This window comes from Gossypium raimondii, chromosome 3 (assembly GCF_025698545.1).
Source record: "Gossypium raimondii isolate GPD5lz chromosome 3, ASM2569854v1, whole genome shotgun sequence".
Taxonomy (NCBI): Eukaryota; Viridiplantae; Streptophyta; class Magnoliopsida; order Malvales; family Malvaceae; genus Gossypium; species Gossypium raimondii.
In genome coordinates, this window is record NC_068567.1 from 10024194 (window position 1) to 10043733 (window position 19540).

At 33.5% G+C, this 19540-nt stretch overlaps 2 protein-coding genes across 3 annotated transcripts; both read left to right on the plus strand.

The window, feature by feature from the left end:
• Positions 1-4206: 4206 nt before the first annotated feature.
• Positions 4207-12226, plus strand: LOC105795668 (probable protein phosphatase 2C 11). Its single transcript, XM_052628828.1, has 15 exons — positions 4207-4531; positions 4625-4693; positions 5189-5254; positions 6628-6749; positions 6886-7014; positions 7128-7238; positions 8868-9085; positions 9851-9993; positions 10173-10271; positions 10370-10528; positions 10855-10941; positions 11190-11281; positions 11493-11564; positions 11708-11847; positions 11941-12226. The coding sequence occupies exons 1-14, from the start codon at positions 4393-4395 to the stop codon at positions 11834-11836; spliced, it is 1635 nt and encodes a 544-aa protein (XP_052484788.1). The 5' UTR covers positions 4207-4392; the 3' UTR covers positions 11837-11847; positions 11941-12226.
• A 1328-nt stretch (positions 12227-13554) lies between these two features.
• LOC105797107 (putative DEAD-box ATP-dependent RNA helicase 29) lies at positions 13555-19370 on the plus strand. 2 transcript variants are annotated; one of them, XM_012627041.2, is made up of 11 exons: positions 13555-14086; positions 14535-15696; positions 15849-15906; positions 16109-16198; positions 16570-16615; positions 17053-17132; positions 17292-17344; positions 17749-17830; positions 17921-17977; positions 18584-18722; positions 18820-19370. In XM_012627041.2, the coding sequence occupies exons 1-11, from the start codon at positions 13711-13713 to the stop codon at positions 19041-19043; spliced, it is 2367 nt and encodes a 788-aa protein (XP_012482495.1). In that variant the 5' UTR covers positions 13555-13710; the 3' UTR covers positions 19044-19370. The 2 variants fall into 2 exon arrangements, with proteins under 2 accessions (XP_012482495.1, XP_012482493.1); XM_012627039.2 differs by having other exon boundaries at positions 17056-17132.
• Positions 19371-19540: the final 170 nt, after the last annotated feature.

Genomic DNA, 19540 nt, shown 5'->3' on the forward strand with positions numbered 1-19540 from the left:
TGAACCATAATCAAAGTTTCATGTGTATAATTACATCAAATTATAGTTCATGTATCAAATTGCACATTGAATCAAAGTTTATGTATAATTTTGAAATTTATCCCATAAAATACTAATATTTTGAAGACTTAATTAGTACTTTTTAAATTTAAAGATGAATTTAAAATCCAAATGATAATGGGAGGAGCTTTGGTGGAATTAATTCAATTTTAATACAAAAGATTGTTGTGCCTATCGGTACCTCATCATGCTTGGATAATTTACACGTACAACATTGGGACAGTTCATCAACCAGCAATTTTAAATAAAAACAAATACATTATACTTATCATGCGCACAAGCTTCCAAATTTTAATTTGAGGTATTAAAATTTAAGGTAAACTATTAAAATAGTCACTTTTGTTTACTTTAGGTTATATTTTAATTACTTATGTTTGAATGTTACGTTTTAGTCATTTACGTTATCGTGTTGTAACATTTTAGTTACTAAGCTGTTTATTGTCCGTAATGGTGTAACCAAGGGCGAAGCCAGAACAAATTTTTAGGGGGGGCCGAATGAAATTTTAATTTTTTTTATAGTTTATATCTTTATAATTTTTAAAGGATTAAATCAAATTTTTATAATTTTAGGGGGGCCAAAGTACAATTTTACCTTTACTAATTTAAAATTTTAAAAAAATTTCAAGGGCATAAATAGAAATTTTCCATTTTAGGGAGGTCCAAGGCCCCTGCCAGCCCTCCTGTATCCGCCTCTGGGTGTAACGGTAAGCTAACGTGGCACGCTAAATCATCATTTCAAACAAAAATTTTAGATTAAAATTATACAATTGGTCTTATATTTTTTCGTTTTGAGCAATTTAATTTTTTTCTTTAATGTTCTTTTAGCTTTCCTTTTTTTCTTTATTTTTCATTCTCTTCTGTTTCTCCCTCTATTTTCCTCCCTTCTCTATTTCTTTATTTTAATGTAATTTTTTTTATATTTTTCATTTGTTAAAACTTTTTTTATGTTTATGAAAAAAGAAAATGTGAAAAATGAAACCAAAATAAAACTTGCTTCACATATTCTCACCCCAAAATTACAAACCCTCGTTGTCCATCACCGCTTTAACAACCCAAATTGGATCTCTTAATGAACTAGTCCACAAGCTCGCCTCACTCGAAGGCCTCGCCAGCTATGACTTATGGTAATCCACCCTCAACAAAGTTTCCCAAGCCCATTCCCTCAACCTCTTAACCAACCCCCACGATCACCTTCTCTATATTACCTACAACATTCTCACCCTCTTGAAACTATGTTGTTTTATGGATTCTTCAAACGAGCTCTACACTCTCAATGATTAAAACGACCACCCTCAACTTTACCCAAACCAGTTTGGTTCTATGCTCCCTTTCTCTCTTCGGTTCATCCATTCTTGACTTCCAATCAAGCTTGCTTAGGCATATCCAAGAAGGTTTAGATCAATTTTATCGTTTACTTAATTTTATTCATCAGAAAATAAAAGAAAATGAAATGAATAATCTACATGATTCTGTAAAAATTTGGAAACGAAAACAATTTGTTTTGAATATAAAGAATTCAATTTATATTTAGATTTGATTAAGGATATAGTTTTTATATTGATTAGTTAGATACAATTTTAGTTTCAAAATTAGATTATATTCAAATCGAGATTTGATTAAGAATGATTGGTATTCGGTTTTGAGTGAAATTCAATTTAGGAATCATGTGAAAGAAACAATGACTTGGTTTATATGGTGGGCAAAGATTATGTTTCAGTAGTGAAGAATATGAGAAGAGAGAAAATAAATGGGAAGAAGAAAAAGAAAATAAAGAAAAAATTCAATTATTCAAAAAAAGGACTAGTTTTAACAAATGGAAAACATAAAAAATTATGTTAAAAGTAATGAAGAAGCGAAAGAAAATAGAAAATAAAGAAAAAATTAAAAGAACATAAAAGAAAAAAATTAAATAGCTCAAAACGAAAAAATATAGAGACCAATTATATAATTTAACCTAAAATTTTCATTTGAAATAATGATTTAACATGTCACGTCAACTTATTGTTATACCATTAATGACAATTAACAGCTCAGTGACTAAAATTTTACAACACGATAACGTAAGTGGCTAAAATGTAACGTTTCAAACATAAGTAACTAAAATATAACTTGAGGTAAACAAAATTGACTATTTTGGTAGTTTACCTAAAATTTAAGGTAAATTACCTAGTAACACTCAATTTTAGGACGTTTTTTTTTATCACCTAAAATGCAATTTTGTAATTTCGTTACCTAACTTTTACAAAACATAACTGTAAATTAAAGATAAAGACTTACAATGAACATACTTACACTTGCATTTTAGTCACGTAAGTGTAAAATCTCTAACGACGATTACCTGTACATGTTATATCATACTTACACTTGCATTTTGATTACCCAACTTCTAGGTCGTTTTTATTTTGGTCACAGAAAAGAAAAACTTTTTAAGTATAGATTGAAGTAAAAAAATTAAAGGATAAAGTAAAAAATGGATAGAAACTAAAATAATATACAAAATTGTCAAATTGTATTTGTTTATCCTATTGTGAAAATTCTAAATTTTTAATAAATTTCAAAACATAAAAATAAATTAAATAAATTGTTGAATTTTTTTATCTCTTGATAATGTTAATCAGTTTGTTACTATAGTATTGAAATTAATTAATTTAATCTCCTTCTAAATTTTAAAATTTTATTTTATATTTCCAAATTATCCTTATCGGATCAACTCAAATAACCCATATTTAATAATTGCCTCTGAAGTTTAATTTTTATTATATAATCTTGAATCTTCCATGCTAAACTAAAAGTAAAGGAAAACAATTCTTACAATTAATTAAAGTTACGTGTTCTTTGTTCGGGTAAAGAAGTGATGAAAAAATTATGAGTTTTGTTTGGCAAGTAAGATAAAATTAATTAATTTAATTGATTGCAAGAATTTTCTTTGCTTTTAGCTTAGTATGGAATATTTAAGATTATATATAATGAAAAGAAATTTGTGTTTCATAGACAACTATAATAGTTAAGTTATTTGAGTTTATTTTAATTTGGAAACATAAAATAAATTTTAAATTTTAGAAGGTCATTAAATTAATTAATTTCAATATTATAGTAACAAATCGATTGACACTATTAAGGATAAAATTTTTCAATAACTTATTTAATTGATTTTGATGTTTTGAAATTTAAAATTTTAAAATTTAAAAAATTAGAACTTTTAGCAAAGGGTAAACAAGTACAATTTGACAACTTTTAACGTATTATTTTAGTTTCTACCCTTTTTTACTTTAATCCTTAATATTTTTTTTTATCTCGATCAATACTTTAAAGAAAAATATATTTTTTTGGGCGACCAAAATGAGAGCGGCCTAAAAATTGAGTGACCAAAATGACAGTGAAAATATGATGTGGCATGTACAGTTAACCGCCGTTAGATATTTAACTCTTGTGTGACTAAAACGAAAGTGTCTTAAAATTGGGTGACTAGCTAAGGTAATTTACCCTAAAATTGAAGTAACATATTGTAATTAAAAAAAGTACAAGATACAAATTGTAGGATTTAGCTGACCGGATACAAGAAAATGATAAAATAAATGAACATTCACAGTATTTACTAATCTTAATATCATCATGGTTAAAATTTGTTGGATAGTCACTGTACTTTGTCAAAATTTATGATCTAGTCTCTATACTTCAAAAATTAAAAATCAAGTTATTGTACTTTTAAATTTTACATAACTTAGTCCAATTATTAAAATCATAAATATTTTTTGTCAAAGTTTGTCAAATTGGCATAGTGCCTTGTGCTCTTATGTGATGTGGCATATGATTGATGAAAATAAGTACCTTAAATTAACAAATTTTAATGGAAAATACCAATGACAAAAATTATTGAACTAGGATTTTAAATTGAAAAAATTAGGAGGATTGAATTTTAACTTTTAAAGTATAGAGACTAAATCTCAAATTATATAGAAGTACAAGGACTAGCAGCATATTTTAACCTATCTTCATAATTTTTACTATTACTAGTCAACAGCTATAAAGGCAGGAGTAAATCAGCTAGCCTACTCTATACCGCACCAAAGCCAATCCCAAACCGCTTGAGCAAGTAATCGAGCAGGGTTTTTTTTCTTTTTTTTATTAATTTAAAAACGCTTATTTCAAGCTTTGTTATAGAGACCGACAGAAAAGAAGACTAATAGAAGATTTTAGATTCTTCTTTCTTACACTTTACTTTCTGTTTCGCATTGATTTTCTCTGGAAATATACAAATCTTATTCCTCCATTCTTTTTTTCCAGATCCAAATTGCAATATCAATATCGTAGTTTTTAAGATATTGGAAAAAGATGGAGGCATCGTCGACGAGTCAACCTGAGTTTGACTATTTGTTTAAGTTGTTACTGATAGGGGATTCGGGTGTGGGGAAGAGTACTCTGCTCTTGAGTTTTACTTCCGATACCTTTGAGGAACTCAATCCTACCATTGGTAACCTTACCTATCTTCCTTCTTCTTTATTCTTTTTTGGTTAATTTGTTTTTAAAATTTTGAAGACCGAGTGATTTGATTTTTTTTTTTTAGGTGTGGATTTTAAGGTAAAGCACGTTAACATTGGAGGGAAAAAGTTGAAGCTTGCCATCTGGGACACTGGTAAACGTCGTCGGATCCTGTTTCTTTTTCCTGTTCCATTGTGTGTGTGTGTGTGTTTTTAAGGAACTTTTTCCCTTTGATGATTAAGATAGAATATAGCATTAGATATTGAGTGGAATTTTTCAATGTTTATTGCTTTCGTTTTAAGTTCTTAGAGCACATTTGAGTGTATTATGCATTAGATCATGATATTGGTGGAAGTTGCAAACTTCATACATATACATATAGGTATAGGTATATACACACACATGTATTTGACATGGTACTGCAAGTTAATTTGAAAGAGAGACTGTCTAAGTTTGCAATCTGTTTCCATATTCCATATCAACTGTAGACTAATTATGAATTATCTGCAAGGAGCTCTTATTCTCCTTGGACACCTCCTATAGGATGTTTGTAGAATTTGGTATTGTTTATACATTGTGTTTGTTTCGCATAAAATGAGTTGGTGATTTGAATAGAATAAGTTGTTATTCATAACTTCACTTTATGCAGCTGGACAGGAAAGATTTAGAACGCTAACAAGCTCATACTACAGAGGAGCACAAGGGATAATTATGGGTATAGTACTTCATTCATCTCTTGCTAGCGGTCTTCTATTTACTTCTGTGGCACATCAGTTGTTATAATTTGTATCTGTGTTGTTAAACATGACAAGCATAATGATGCAGGAGGTCTTGTGCTAAGAATTTGTTTCATCCGTGAAGTTTCTTTTCCTTCCTTCTTTGCTTCAATTTTTTTTTTCATTTTTATCAGTAATCATACTTTTGAAGTTCTTATTGGTATTTGTTAGTTATCATTATTATTAGATATTCTGGGGTCATGCTTCCTATGATGAAATGAACTTCACAATGAGGGTAGATTGGGTCATTTGGATGTAGGGTTCTTTTGGTAAGGTGAGGAGACATTACAATTTAGCAAATGAGATGTTGTGGAGAGATAGCAGAGAGGAAGATCAGAGCAGACTCTGGAAAACAAGTGCGATGGCAGGCGGTGGTGATGGACACAATAAGGGGTTTAGAAAGAGTTACAGTGGTTGTGATTGTAGAAAGAAAGTTGCAGAGAAAACTTTAGAGTGCTAAGTTTGCCAAAATATCAAAAAGTTTCTAAGGAGACATTCAAACCTTTATTTATAGGCCTTGAAAAGGGGAGTTAAAAGGAAATGGTTATGAAGGAAATGTGGGCATGAATGTGCTAAAATGGTTGATAATGGGATTGAAAGGGGTTACTTGAACATAGGAAAATGGAAGGTAAATTATATGGATAATGAATATAACGGCAATTACATGAAAGTTTACCCACTTAACCGTTTGTCCAATGAAGAGATTGGAAGGAAAACATTTGTATTCCAAAGAAGTTTAAGTGAACTTCTTAACTATATCTGTATCTATGCCTCCAAGCCATGCTTTCCAGTACATTCCAAAATTGGATCAACCTAGGAGTCATGCCAACCTTCCAAGGATAGCTCCAATGGTAGTTGTTCCCAACATAGGAACAAAGTGTTAGTAACCAAAAGCAAGCATCTACTAGTTCGCTTTAGGCCGGTTTGTTAGGTCGTTCTACATAGGATTGAGAAACATTTTTTATCTTCTTGTTGAAGAGATGGGTGCAGAAAAGATGCTGCTTTAAAAACGTCGGATCTAGCTGTAGATTGATTTTCTACCCACTTTATTATTATTTTAGCACTGCTTCTAATTTTTTGTTCTGCCAAAGTCACCTTTTCTCTTTCTAAAATTTTGGCCCAAGATAGTTAGATCTCTGACCATAGATCAATTTAGCTACCAGACAGATTTAAATAAGTTATTCCCTTCAACTAAGGTAGGGGACTCCATGTTTCTATGTATTCAAATAATCAGCTGGTTTATTTATTGCTTTTGGTTCTCATCTTAGTGGCTCCTCATATGATGCTAATTATTACATTTGTACTATTACAGTTTATGATGTAACTCGGCGAGACACATTTACAGATTTATCTGACGTATGGGCTAAAGAAATCGATCTGTACTCAACAAATCAGGACTGCATCAAGATGCTTGTTGGCAATAAAGTTGATAAGGTATAGTTTGAGAAGTGATTTATATCTCACCAAGGTTATTGGTTTTTTTGTTCCGGTATTCCTCTGGTTCTTGACCGTTATCTACAGTGTTTTGCCATTGGATTGTTGAACTCCGTCTACCCCTTCATGAATGCAGGAAAGTGAAAGAGTGGTCAGCAAAAAAGAGGGCATCGACTTTGCTCGGGAATACGGATGCCTTTTCATTGAGTGCAGTGCAAAAACACGAGTAAATGTGGAACAATGCTTCGAGGAGCTTGTCTTAAAGGTATTTACCAAGTAACTTCAACGTTGACAGGCATTTACAAGAATCCCTATGAATGCTCATTTACATAGACATGCTCAGATAGTTTAAACCCGGTGATGATGTTTGATATGCAGATATTGGAAACCCCAAGCCTCGTGGCTGAGGGATCATCTGGAGTGAAAAAGAACATCTTCAAACAGAATCCGCCTCAAAGCGGTGCCGCAACCAGCGGTTGTTGCTCGTGGTGATTTGGTGATTTTTATCGTTGAACGCTTCGTTTACTTTAACAGCTTCAAACCTGTTTATTTTAGCTTGTTCATGTGGGTGTCATTAATTCTGAACTTAATAGTATTGAATAAGATCATGTTCCTGCCCATCTCTTGTCAAATATAGTGCCATATTTTATATTTGGTTCCTTTGTAGGTGGTATGTATTTCAAGTCCAATTGAAAGTGTGTATTGGGAATGGCCCAATTGATGGTAAAAAGCATATTTCAAAAATGGTGAACTTGCCATTAATGAGATGCCTAGGAGATGAGAGGAAAGCACATGGCATATAACAATCAAATAGAATCAATGATGTAAGGAATTTATTTATATTCTATAGAGTGCTGGACTTTGGCAGAGTTCACTAAATGGAATTCCAGTAATTCTTTATGAAAAAAGGAAATCAAATCAATGGACTGGGAACGAATTTTCAGAGTGAAGCAGATAGATATGTTCAACAGCTAACCTAGTTTTGTCTAGTCCAAAAGGATAAGGTCTTTTGAAATTTATTTATAATATATAAATAAAATAAAATTTTAATAATGAGACGAGTTCTCAATCCATTCATATTTATCCCAAATTAAATAAAAACTTTATAGAATTTTATCAGAATTTTTTATTTATATAAACAAATGTTTGTTTTGTGGGTTTATATAAATAAATTAATATCATCTATTAGTTGCGGTTTGAATTTATAGTTTCTCTTAAAAAGATAAAATTCAAGCCAAGAAATAAATAAAAAATGCAGTGGTGGTGCTGTAGATCTGAAACATTTAGGTTGGGGGGATTGAAGCATTAATGTCAATGGCGATTCAACAATACTATATAGTGTTTATCTTTATATTGAAATTTAAATTTCGGGTGAATTACAAACTTTTGTTTGCGTCAGATTATATTTTAATTATTTATATTTGAAATGTTACGTTTTAGTCACTTATGTTATCGTTTCGTTACGAAGTGGTCACTCTATCGTTAAACTCGTTACCTGATAGTCTTACGTGACAGTTCAAATAAGTTTTGAATGCCAACTTGGATATCCACGTAACATAAATTTTTAATTAAATAAATTTAATTTGGACAGCCACGTAGGACATCCAAGTTGGCATTTAAAATCCATTTGGACTGCCGTGTAGGACGTTAGGGAGGTAACGGAATTTAACGGTAGAGTGACCACTTCATAACAGAACAATAACGTAAGTGACTAAAACGTAACATTTAAAATATAAATGACTAAAATATAATTTGATATAAACAAAAGTGACTATTTTTGTAGTTTGTCCAAAAATATAAATTTAAATTTCAAAATAAAAAAATATGAGAGACAGAATTATGACATTAATCTAACTAATTTAATAAATATCTGCAGAACATCGTTATCAAAGCCTATAAAAATTGAAAAAAAAATTTGAAAAATGAAAAGTCAAAATTCGATCCAAATCGAATCCCGACATGCTATTATTATTGATGTTGTTGGCCCTACGTTATTAAGCTTACTTCCATTTGTAAGGGTGAAGCTTCAAAGTAAAGCCTTAAAATCATACTCCACCTCTCTGCTTCCCTCTCAAGTCACGGCGGCGGCGCCACCTACTTTGAGCTGCTTCTAGCTGAAACCATCGACTACCGAATAACAAAAGAGGAAGAAACCTGACGGACCCATCCGTGGCCGCCTCCTCCTTTTCCCCGCCGCGTGGGGATGCCGATATTGAGGCTCTTCGCCCTCCTGCATTGGCTGACCCACCGCAACTCCCACCGCTGCAACCTCCTCAGTCAGACGCTATGATATCATCTAGGGACCCGCACGCGCTCTTTAGTGGCGGCGGCATAAGGTTCTCCAACTTCTCTCTTTTTTTTTTCTGTTTACTAAGTAGCCGTATAGCTTCATCAAACTAGAGTATCGCACTGAAAAAAAATTGTTTGGAAATTATTCTATTTTTCTTTTTGTTAATCATATAATCGTTTGGCTTGTTCTATTTTGAAGGATGACCCTATTAATTATACAATAAAAAAATTTTAATTCAATGCAAAATTACATGTCAAGGACCATTGTTGTGTCTAATAGCACTGCCGTGGGTGCATTTGCTGGCTCTGATTGTATGCTAAGAATTTACTGTTAGTAACCGTTTTATTTAAATTAATTGTGTTTTCTTAGTCTTTGCTTTTTTGCATGTTAAATAACATAGTTATTCTTCTTTTATGGATTGATTGGTTTTTATTTTAATCAACCTAGCTTTGGTGTCAGGGTGGAAGTTAAGATGCAAGAACATTACATGGTAGTTTTTTGTTTCACTTATCATAATAACTAGGATCTGAATCTGTTTGTTTTCCAGTTTCGATCATGTATAAACATGAACTAGGATTAATAACATGAACATCCAATTAAATGTGATACTTGGTAATGGTTCCCTTGGTTTCTACTTTCTAGATAGTGAATTGTCTGGATCATCAGATGTAAAGTTTTTGAAGGTTTAAATCTCTATGAAGTTTGGTAAAATTGCAGAAGCTGCATGAGTTTTTGTGCACAATACTGTGCATTAGATTTAGTGGCCCATGAAAGTTACAAGGTGGCTAAAATGCTTTGGTTCTTTTGGCAGCTTTCTCACTGGAAGTCGAGCTGCTAAATTCAGCTATGGATATTCCAGTTTCAAGGGCAAAAGACCTTCAATGGAGGATTTCTATGAAACGAGGATATCTGAAGTTGATGGTCAGATGGTTGCCTTTTTTGGTGTTTTCGATGGTATGCCGTCATTTCTTTGCCTTTGTTGTCTCGACTTTGTTCTTTACAAGATGTATTTTATGGTTTCAATTTGCACCTTTTTAAATACAGGGAAAAGGAACTCGAGCAGAATTAGGTGAGGGTGTGTATAGCTGTTTATGATTTGATTTAGTTTCCCTTCTTTTATCTTTGCACTATAGGTCATGGAGGTTCAAGAACTGCAGAGTATCTTAAAAACAACCTCTTCAAGAATTTGAGCACCCACCCTGATTTTATCAAGGACACAAAAACAGCTATAGGTATGAAGTTGGCGAAGTTTTCACATCACTGTATGATGAGGAGTTCCATGATTTTGTTGGTGTATGTGTATTTGTTTATGGCAATGTTACTATTGCAGTTGAAACATTTAAACAAACTGATGCTGATTACCTCAATGAAGAGAAAGGCCAGCAAAAAGATGCTGGCTCAACTGCTTCAACTGCTGTATTATTGGGTGACCGGCTGCTTGTTGCAAATGTTGGTGATTCTAGGGGGGTTGCTTCTAGAGCTGGATCAGGTTGCTTTCTTACCTGCTAATGTAGTCTAAGAATTTCTTTGGTTAGATCTTTGGAATGAAAAGCAATATATCAAAGAATATCAGAATGAAAATCTTCACGTCTGTGTCTCATATACTATCAAGTAATAGCTTGATGGCTGTCATGTGTTGGACATGCTATAACAGCCATTGACAGGTTTCGAAGGCTTTGTCTTAACTATTTCTCCTCCATTTAGAAGTACAAATATAAGGTTTTGGTTTAACTTATAAGATTAGCAATATATGAAAAAAAGGTTGAATTCTGTGGTGTTTAAACAGCTGATGATTTACTTTTGTGTTTTCTGCAGCTGTCCCTCTGTCAATTGATCACAAGCCTGATCGATCTGATGAACGCCTAAGGATTGAAGATGCCGGAGGTTTCATCATTTGGGCTGGTAATATGCCTTTCACAGTCTTTCATGTCCTCATCTTTTCAATCAGAATGCACTCTCTGTATGCTTGTATTGTCATGCTGATCTTTCCTCTATGAATAATGGTTTCTTGCATTTTAACTTTAAGTATTTTCATTTGGCTTATAAATTGGGTTTGCACATTGTTGCACTGAAGTAATATAAATTCAGTAAATTGTTTCTATTTGTTGCAGAATTGAACTAAAATGTGTTGCATTTCTTTTTTATGTTAGGGACATGGCGGGTTGGTGGTATTCTCGCTGTTTCACGTGCATTTGGTGATAAACTACTTAAACCATATGTAGTTGCTGAGCCAGAAATTCAGGTGGTATATTAGGGTTCATACTCATAAAATTTGTTCTTTTTCATTCTTCTAATCACTTTTTAAGTAGAATTTCTTGAGTGAAATAAATGTGGCAACCAGTGTAAAAACATGTGATAACCGAACCATTAACCCCTGGTTTTCAACTGCTAAAGTTTCCTTCATTCATACTCTAAGAGTACTTATTAGGGTTCATACCCTTTCTATTGCTTAGGAAGAAGAAATCGACGGTGTTGATTTCATAATCATCGCCAGTGATGGGCTTTGGAATGTCTTATCGAATGAGGTGAGAACTTTTACCATGTTCATTTCTCATATTAAAAAAAAAAAGGAAAAAAGGGAGACTTTATATTGATGTTTCTTGTATTTTCCCAGTAATTGTAAATGACTTCTATGGAAATTAAGCATCTGGACTTGTTTCACTTGCAGGATGCTGTGGCCTTAGTGCAGCACATAACTGATGCAGAAGCTGCAGCAAGAAAACTTATAAAAGAGGCATATGCACGAGGGAGCTCAGACAACATTACCTGCGTTGTTGTCCGGTTTGACAGCTCATGAACTTGTTCGAGGTTTGTAATTTATCTGCAAATAATCATGTTTTCTATCTTGTTCATCGGGCGAACCACTTTTGTAATCAGTAATTTTTTTTATTCCTTTTACAGGTATTGGGGACACTATTTAGCATAAGGCAGGAAATAGGATTATGATTATGAATGGATGCAAGTTATAAGCTCACTTTGGCCTGATCGGTTACTGCAAGAGGTAGTCATTTCAACTGGTTACGAGTGAGAATGTTGTATGTGTTTTAAGATTTAGTTGTTTCTCATAAGAAAATTATCTTACACCATTGATGGAATTTTTAGATTCCGAAGGGGTTAGTAATTGAAACATTCGTAATGTTAAAAAGATTACATTCTTAGTGTATCAAAGATGAACTCTTGTTATTGATCTTGCTTGAGGCATTGGGATGTTTTGATATTTGATTATACAAACCCTAGGTAATCAATTTGTTTCTCGGTTTTATCAAACAAATATAACTCTTTACTTGAATTTTTTAAAAATATACTTTTTCTATAATTAAAATGAGGTGTTTGATTATATTGAGATTTGGTAGGATTAAAAAAATTATATTAAAATTTTAGTCTCGCAGTTCATGTGACTTACATTATGAACGAATATAATGGTATAAATTACAAATGAGAGAGGAATGAAGTATAATGAGATAAAAATGGGATGATTATGATTTATTTACAACGATGATTAAGTCAATTTACAATTTGAAAATTTTAAGAGATTTATACAATCATCTAAAATTATAAAATCAAATTGTCTAAGATTATAAATCTTTTAAATTAGTTTTCATATTTATCATGGTAACGTTAGTTTTTTTTTAGGTAATTTAGTAGGTCACCAAAGTTTCAAGTAGATAGATTTTTTTTTTACATGTTTTACGAATTAGATAAATTCAAGTGAGTCAAATAAGTCTCATTTAATCAGTTTGAGTTTTAAAGGACGTTTTTTTTGTGCATTAGTCACTGACTTTGATCCACGACTCATGACATATCCATGGGATAATTTTTTACCTCTTCAACTGGTTTTTTTTTTCTCTTTACTCGTTATCGATTTTCTCTCTCTCCTCATGTTATCTATCTTAAATGTTTTATTAATTGATTTTCTTTTTTTGTTTATGTTATTCAAAATAATTTAGTCTTTCCCTTCTTCTCTCAGCCATATCAGATAAGAAATCAAAAAATGACCACCGTAAATGGCGTTGTTCATCTTGTCTTATCGCGTACTAACACCGGTTCAATTTGATTAAGTTCATAAAATGAGGAGACGAAATTAATCAATATTCAAAAAATTAAAAATTATAAACTTAATGTCATTGATTCAATTCGATATATGGTTGTACGATTAATCGTATTTGGTAATAAAATAATTGAAATTTATCAATACTCATAAATTAGAACTTATAAGCTCACACCAAATTACATTGTAATTCATTTGATTAATTGTATAGTTTATTTGATTAAATCCGTAAATAGAGTAAATGAAATTAGTCAGTACTCAAACCATCAGAAATTATAAAGCTTAATTCCACTGCTTTTGTACTTACATCCATTGAGAGGGATTGAATTTCAAAATTACAAAGAATTTAGGGACCTATAACGTATTTTAACCAATTTTACATTTTATTCCATTCTTAGGCTCACTTTTTTTATGGCCCAAATTTAGGCCCATAACTTTAGATGGAATAGGCCGCAAAAATCTTTACACAGAAAACCCCTTCGGAGGGTTTTAGGCAACCGATTCGTGAACAGAACAAAAGAAAAGAGCCAGCCAGGTCTGCCGCTTTCTTCTCTTCCTCTCTGTTTGTTTCCCCAGAAAAAACACTTTCCGGGAAAAAAGAAAACGGAAGCTGTAAACATTCGATGGCTCCGGTAGACGAGCGTTTTGTAAGCTCCAAAGCGGAGCTTAAACGAAAACAGAAGGAAAAAAAGAAGGCAAAATCTGGTGGCTTCGAGTCCTTAAACCTAAGCCCTAATGTCTACAGAGGAATCAAGCGGAAGGGATACAGAGTCCCTACGCCGATTCAACGCAAGACCATGCCTCTTATTCTTGCTGGAAACGACGTCGTTGCCATGGCCCGGACTGGTTCTGGGAAGACGGCGGCTTTTTTGGTCCCCATGCTGGAGAAACTGAAGCAGCACGTGCCTCAGGGCGGTGTCCGAGCTCTCATTTTGTCTCCGACCAGAGATTTGGCCTTGCAGACTTTGAAGTTTGCCAAGGAATTGGGAAAATTTACAGGTTCCTTCTTCTTATGATGTGGAATTTAAAGTTAAATTTTCATTATTCATAATTTATCTCTTATGTTTTTGAATGATTACAGAATTAGAATTTTGAATTTTATGCAGCAAAATGCAGGAATTTAGTTTTATTGGTAACCACTACATTTGATTTTTTTTTTTTTTGGTTCTAATCATTTGTTTATTTTTAATAAAACAAGATCACGCTTTTTAGCACTCTTTGGGGAAGCCAAAAGCTATCAGTAAAACTAATAACCAAATGGAACATTAGCTTTAGATTGTAACAGATGAGTTTCAGAGACCACTGAGGATTTTATCCCCTAACAAATCTACTTTGTCCTTTCATTATTGTAATATCGGTGATTTGTAGTAACTGAATAAGAAATTGGTTTTAATTGGCTTGCGTTCCTTGATGACAACTTACATATAATCTCTTGTGTTCATTTTAGATCTTCGGATTAGTTTGCTTGTCGGCGGTGATAGCATGGAAAGTCAGTTTGAAGAGTTGGCACAAAACCCTGATATTATTATTGCTACTCCTGGTAGACTGATGCACCATCTAACTGAGGTTGATGATATGACACTTCGTACAGTGGAATATGTGGTATTTGATGAAGCAGATTCCCTCTTTGGCATGGGTTTTGCTGAACAGTTGCATAAAATTCTTACCCAGCTTAGTGAAAACCGTCAGACCTTGCTCTTTAGTGCAACCTTACCAAGTGCCCTAGCAGAGTTTGCTAAGGCTGGTCTGCGAGACCCTCAACTTGTGCGTCTTGATTTAGAAACCAAGATTAGCCCTGACTTAAAGCTTGTTTTTTTCACCTTGCGTCAGGAAGAAAAACATGCCGCACTGTTGTATTTGGCAAGGGACCACATTAGTTCTGATCAACAAACTTTGATATTTGTTTCCACTAAACATCATGTAGAGTTCCTTAATATTATGTTTCGAGAGGAGGGTATCGAGCCTTCTGTGTGTTATGGTGATATGGATCAAGATGCTCGGAAAATTAATATTTCAAAATTCAGATCAAGAAAAACTATGTTGCTTATTGTGACAGACGTTGCTGCTAGGGGTATTGACATACCTTTACTAGATAATGTTATTAACTGGGACTTCCCTCCGAAGCCCAAAATTTTTGTTCATCGTGTTGGACGAGCAGCAAGGGCAGGTAGGACTGGAACTGCATTTTCCTTTGTGACATCTGAGGATATGCCATACCTTTTAGATCTTCATCTATTTCTGTCAAGACCAATCAGGGCGGCACCTACTGAAGAGGAGGTTTTTCAAGATATGGATGGGGCAATGAATAAAATTGATCAAGCAATTGCAAATGGAGAATCTGTTTACGGACGTTTCCCCCAAAACATTATTGATCTTATATCAGATAGGGTTAGGGACATGATTGATTCATCTGCAGAACTAAATAATTTGCAGAGGACATGTACAAATGCTTTTCGTCTGTATTCCAAGACTAAACCATTGCCTGCAAGGGAGTCCATCAAAAGGGCAAAGGATTTGCCCCGTGAAGGCTTGCATCCTATCTTTAGAAATGTACTGGAAGGAGGTGAATTGGCAGCACTTGCGTTTTCTGAACGTCTGAAAGCTTTTAGGTAATTTCTAAAGCCTTTCATCTGGGATATACTGGGCTTTGTGGTTAAGTGCTTCTGTCTTTTTGGCTTCTCTGTGTTCTTCCAAGTCAATTTGTTATTTGTAAGTTTCTTAAGCTGCAAAATTTTAACTTACTGTCAATGATTTATGCTAGACCCAAGCAGACCATTCTGGAAGCTGAAAGTGAAGCCGCTAAATCAAAGCATTCTCAGGTAACTCCTCAATTTTTGTGGCATTTTCTTTCTATTATCAATGATGATTTTTTTCTTAAATTGGTTAACTTTCTTGCCTTCGATTCTTACATTTTTCTTTATTCTGATTACTCTGCCTTTTCTTTATTTCTTTTGAATATCTTGCTTTTTTGCACTTCAAAACCTTGTATGAGAATTATGCTGCATTCCTTTGGTCAAACAGTGGGTCGATGTGATGAAGAAGAAGAGAGATATGCATGAGAAGATCATTAATTTGGTTCATAAGCAGCGCTTTAGCAATCATGTGGAAAAGGTAATTTTTGTTATTTAGTAATGATATGCATAACAGTATCCAGTGAGTTTTCACCCCTATCAACCATGCACCCACGCACGGAAACTGAACTTCTGATATTGATATAGGGTTTTTTTGGTTTCTGTGCATGTCATTTTTGGAACTAGTTAAATAGTCACGTCTTTCTCCTGATCTATTTTCAAATTCCGTGGTGTTGAGAGGTTCCAAATGCTATGGTTTTGGGAAGAAGTTTATTTAGACCTATTTTATTTACAAAAACTGATTGATAATGAATATTTTCTTTGTTTTCATTTTTTTTTTTGGCCTTCAATTTTATTTATTGTCTCACAGCATCTGTTCTTTCTATTTAAGTCGATCTTTGATGCATGCAGGAAACCGAACCTGACATTACTTCTTCAAAGATAAATGACACAAAAGGTATTTTCCTTACAATTTTTTAATTTCTTCCTTCTTATTGGAGCTTTGTCTTCCTTCCTGACGAAGTCCTTAATGTTCAAGGAGTGTCTTATTTTATTTATTCTCTATTATTTAGAGTGGCAGACAGGCAGAGTGAAGAGGGTAACAGTAGCTATATTTTTTGGTTTTGAATGTTTGAAGCTAGCAAAGCTCATAAGAAATAATCTGGGTCTTTCTGTCACATTTGTTGGCCAAATGTGAGCTACCTCTTCAAGTGGGATAAAAAAAAATCAACACTTAATCAATGAATAAGTCGGTAGAACTTGTTAACAAAAATGCATGTATCCAAGTGTATTTTTCCAAACAATTATATGTATTCGTTGATAACTGATGGCTCTTCTTGGAGCATTCATTATTTCTTGTTTTTTCAGTAACAATTTTTTTTTTCTTTTCTATAGTAGAGGCTCGTGGTTCTAAAAGAAAGGCAAGGAGCTTCAAGGATGAGGAGTATTACATAAGTTCTGTGCCAACAAATCATGTATGTTAATTTATCATCTTCAGACACAATTCTTTTCTATTGTGGTTTCAATGTGTCTATGATATTTAACCCTTTTTAAATCTTATTGTCTAATTTGAGCTTTCTTTCAATTTGTTAACTTGCTAATGCCTAACGAGTTTGTGTTCATATTGCTATCAGCATACAGAGGCTGGTCTCTCAGTAAGAAGTAATGAAGGGTTTGGATCAAATAGGTAAATTTCAGATCTTGATACCTTAGCTCATTTCCCAATTTGGTTCTTTTCCCTTGCTAGTGAGGAGTTAGGTGTATAAATTTAAATTTCCTGGAATAGTTTGGAACATAACTCAGCATTTTTATGCTTGAGAATGTTTCATGATAAGTCATTAACTTATCATGCTATCTAAAATCCTTGTATATTTGACCCTTTCCTGTCTCTAGCTCACTTCATATCTGATTAGCACGTGTGCATTTGCATGCATTGCTGCAGAAAAGATTCTACTTTAATAACGTTGTGCATCTGTGCTATTATAATGTGAAATGAAATTTGAAAATGATTTTTAATTTTGAAACATTTAATTTGGGAGTTATCCCCCTTCTGAAATGGTTGCATTCACGCTATTAATTTTTTATTTGCAGGTTGGAGTCTGCTGTACTGGATCTTGTTGCTGACGATAGTGAAGGTTTGCAGAAACAAAAATCCAGATATCATTGGGATAAGGTGGATAGAACTATTTGAATACTGATATTTTATCTTTATCCTAAACAAATTATGTTTTTAGTTCAACTCATATGAATCTTTTACATGCAGAGGGGTAAAAAGTACGTCAAATTGAATAATGGTGAACGTGTTACAGCTAGTGGAAAGGTACTTTTTACTGCCAATACTATTTGTGCTTGCCTTTCTGGAAGTTCACTTCCCTTTAGTTTCACCTTTCAAGCTTATTGGTTTAAGTTAAATTGGATGCTATCTCTGTATCTCTACTATAGTCAGTGAACTATTCTGGTGCTTAATTGAGCTTGATGGCCATGCTCGTTCTTTCATTCATATACATCCCTAGCATTTGGCTTCAGTCTGCGATGACCTAGGTCCACTGCTTTTTTTTCCCATTGTTCTCTGTGGTGCAATATGGAGCAAATTTGCTCTACTTGTTCATTTTAAATAACTTCTCCTTGATGTTTTTGTATTCCTGACTTATAAGGCCTTCCAGGTTGCAAACCTGTTGTTTTGCCTAGACCTCAAAGTTTTTCTAAGTGGTCCTATCAATTATCTTCCTAATGAATCTCTATTCTAGGCAATTCTTGACTTGTATAAAAGAATGGCAAGGGTTGTTTAGGTAAATAATATCGTCTGTAATGGCTGTCTTAATGGAGGTGCTGTAGTGATTAGTAATGCAAAGTTGGTGTTAACTAGCTCAGTAGCGTATCTGGTCGTTCGGGACAACTGACTTTCATACTTTTCTGTTGTTTGCAGGTGAAGACAGAGAGTGGTGCCAAAATAAAAACTGAGAAAACAGGAATTTACAAGAAGTGGAAAGAACGATCTCACAAAAAGGTATATTTGAAGGGAACCACCAACGGAGAGAATGGTGAGGCAACAACAATTTCGTCAGGTTGGATTATGAACTTTTTCTCCACCGGTTTTGATTGCTATTATTATTCTGATGATAGAAAGAATACATTATTTATTTCGGAAAATATTTCATGCAGGAGACTATCGGTCACGAGGTAATGGTAGAAACTTCAGAGGGAACAAGAAATCGCAGCATTCTGTGCCTAATGCTCATGTACGTTCAGAGATCAAAGATTTCAATCAAGTGCGAAAGGAAAGACAGAAGAAGGCAAATAATAAACTGTCATATATGAAGGGCAAAGCCAACAAGAAAAAGGGTAAAAATTTCGGTAAAAGTGGTAAAAGAGGAAAGTCCAAGTAGCTGATTCCATTGTTGCAGTGTCTTCGGGAGAGCATATACATATAGGTCAGTACTTGCTAACCAGAAGTGGATTCAAGAAGTTTTTGGCCTTTTTAACGAGTATTACATTATACCATTTATGATGCTCAAGTAAAAGTGGGTTCTGGAAAGAAATTTTGAGTCGGCCACTGTATTGTTTGGTTGAGGCCTTGTGGCGCAAAAGAATGTGAGTAATATTATAGGTTTTCTCATCATTTCATTTCTTTCAGACTATTGTTGATGGATTAGAACTTTCATGTTACTTTCTTAATTTTACAAAATATATGTTGTTGATTCTTTCTTTTTCGATATCCATATCCATATCCCATACTATATTGAGAATTTGAAATATATCCAAACAAATACTCATTCCACACATTGCCGAGTACAATGCAGATCATCAGTAGAGGTGTTCATGGGCCGGGCCCAGGCCTAGGGCCCGGGCCGAAATTTTTTCTGGGCCCAGCCCAAACCCGGCC